The sequence below is a fragment of the Miscanthus floridulus genome, chromosome 3 (assembly GCF_019320115.1).
Source record: "Miscanthus floridulus cultivar M001 chromosome 3, ASM1932011v1, whole genome shotgun sequence".
Classification (NCBI taxonomy): Eukaryota; Viridiplantae; Streptophyta; class Magnoliopsida; order Poales; family Poaceae; genus Miscanthus; species Miscanthus floridulus.
In genome coordinates this window covers 7,787,547-7,789,407 of record NC_089582.1, presented here as the reverse complement: position 1 = coordinate 7,789,407, position 1,861 = coordinate 7,787,547, and the positions used below count along the sequence as shown (strand labels likewise).

Here is a 1,861-nt window from a genome sequence, read left to right as displayed (position 1 = left end):
ATCCAAACAAGGCCTAAAGGAATATAATACTCCTACTTACTGATATAGAAAAAATCAAGATGAGATCGATGTTCATTTACACTTTCGGCGAGGAACAAATGATGGAAACGAAATTGAAATTTCATTTGTTTTGTTAAAATATGGAGACAAAAGTGGACTTGTCAGACACTGACCATTACGCTCTTTCATTCAGTATTATAAATTAATTAATAAAGCACCCAATCGGAAAATACACATGTGTAGCCGTTGGGTGCCTCTTGAGCTTTGTCTTAATAAGCAGAGCGTGTGGTGTGGACGGGAAGGCGCGACGAAAGCAAGCCGTGTCCATCCACGTGCGCGATCGCCGGCTGTCGCCGCGTCCACATCGGGGCACGGGCAACGGACGCTCGCCGTCGGCTTGGCTGCCCTCTCACTGGCTCCTTTTTCCTCGTGGACGTGGAGCCATCTCCATTCCTTCCACTCCACCGCCGGCCTGTGTATAAATAAAGAGTAGTTAACGTACAAGGCGTGCGGCCGGAGAGGAAGGAGGAGGAGGGTCAGGCGAGGCAAAGGCGAAGACGAGCACGAGCAGCTATCTCCGGCGAGGTCGATTGGATCGATTAGGGACAGCAGAGCAGGGGACCGGACGGAACCGAGGATGTCGTGCCTGGTGCCGCCGGCCAAGCGGGTGTGGCGCGGCATCCGCGCGCGCCTCGGCCTCCGCCGAACCACCGGTAAGTCGTCACGTCTTTACCTATATATATATACCTACGCACGCCGGTGGAATGGACCCGGGAATCAGACGACGGCGAGGCGAGGCGAGGCAGCTGACATGGCTTCGATGATGGATGTGCAGGGCTAGGGCGGCTGCGGAAGGAGGTGCGCACCTGCGAGTACAGCGACGTGCACGTCATGTGGGAGATGCTCAGCAAACCCAGCACCACCCGCGGCAGCGGCAGCGGCGTCAGGGACGACACACGACGACCCACCACCGCCGGCAAAGGCGCGGCGGCGAAGACGCGGCCGGGGAGGGCGGGGAGGAAGGACGCCGCCGTCGCTGCTTGGAGCAGGCTGGCATCCTACTGCTGCGCGCTCTGATGTCGTCTGTTCGGAGCACCGAGCAGAGCAGAGGCGAGTTGCTCTGCTCCGTGGATTCAGACAGACAGAGAGCGGTCCGGTTCTTGCCCGGCCTTCCTTGTTCCTTGTCACTGCTGCTGGCGGCGGGCCCTGTCAGAGTTGTACATACAGGCGATGGCGGAGGCAGCGGTTGATGATGATGATGACTTTGGTCCATGTCAGTCCATCCGCTGCTATTGCTGTGCTGTACTGTGGAAGGAAATTTTGCTAGTTCGCGTTAGTTTTCCTTGCTGTGGTGTGGTTCTATGTACTACTTATGCTGTTCATGTGTGCTGTTATCAACAGGTTAACAGTCTTGCGTAATATACTAGTAATAAAAGACGATCAATCGGAAACATTAGCTCACTGACTGACTGACTGATACAGGCATAAGCTCGATTGACGATTGACGACTGTCTTCTCTTCTCCACCGTTGTTGCAATCCCTGGCATGACTGATCCTTGGTACTCCCACACAGTTTCGAATTTCGATTCACTGACGTGCTCTTGTTGTGTTGACTGAAGCAGCTGATACTGACAGGGAGAGAGAGGCTGTCTGATAGTCTGAGAAGAAAAATCTGACACTATTCCCCACGTTCAAGAACAACTGAATCCATACTACTAGTGTTGACAAACATGGCTTGGGACTTGGGAATGCGATATCTGAATTGTGAATTGTGATGATGGAGTGGCGCTGAACCAAGTCTGAAAAAAGAAATCTCCGGCCTTCCAATGTGCTGTACTCCTACTCTGAACATGCACGCAAC

The 1,861-nt window shown here is 53.5% G+C and overlaps 1 protein-coding gene across 1 annotated transcript; it reads left to right on the top strand.

Annotated features, from left to right (window-relative positions):
- The first annotated feature begins 491 nt into the window (after positions 1–491).
- On the top strand, positions 492–1,459 carry LOC136544884 (uncharacterized). The gene is made up of 2 exons (XM_066536945.1): positions 492–713; positions 836–1,459. The coding sequence occupies exons 1-2, from the start codon at positions 638–640 to the stop codon at positions 1,075–1,077; spliced, it is 318 nt and encodes a 105-aa protein (XP_066393042.1). The 5' UTR covers positions 492–637; the 3' UTR covers positions 1,078–1,459.
- The last annotated feature ends 402 nt before the right edge of the window (positions 1,460–1,861 follow it).

Bases quoted from the DNA above. Each gene is read 5' to 3' on its own strand.
- LOC136544884 (XM_066536945.1), top strand. From the start codon at position 638: ATGTCGTGCCTGGTGCCGCCGGCCAAGCGGGTGTGGCGCGGCATCCGC. The intron at 714-835 runs GTAAGTCGTCAC...ATGGATGTGCAG, and splicing joins CGGCCTCCGCCGAACCACCG to GGCTAGGGCGGCTGCGGAAG.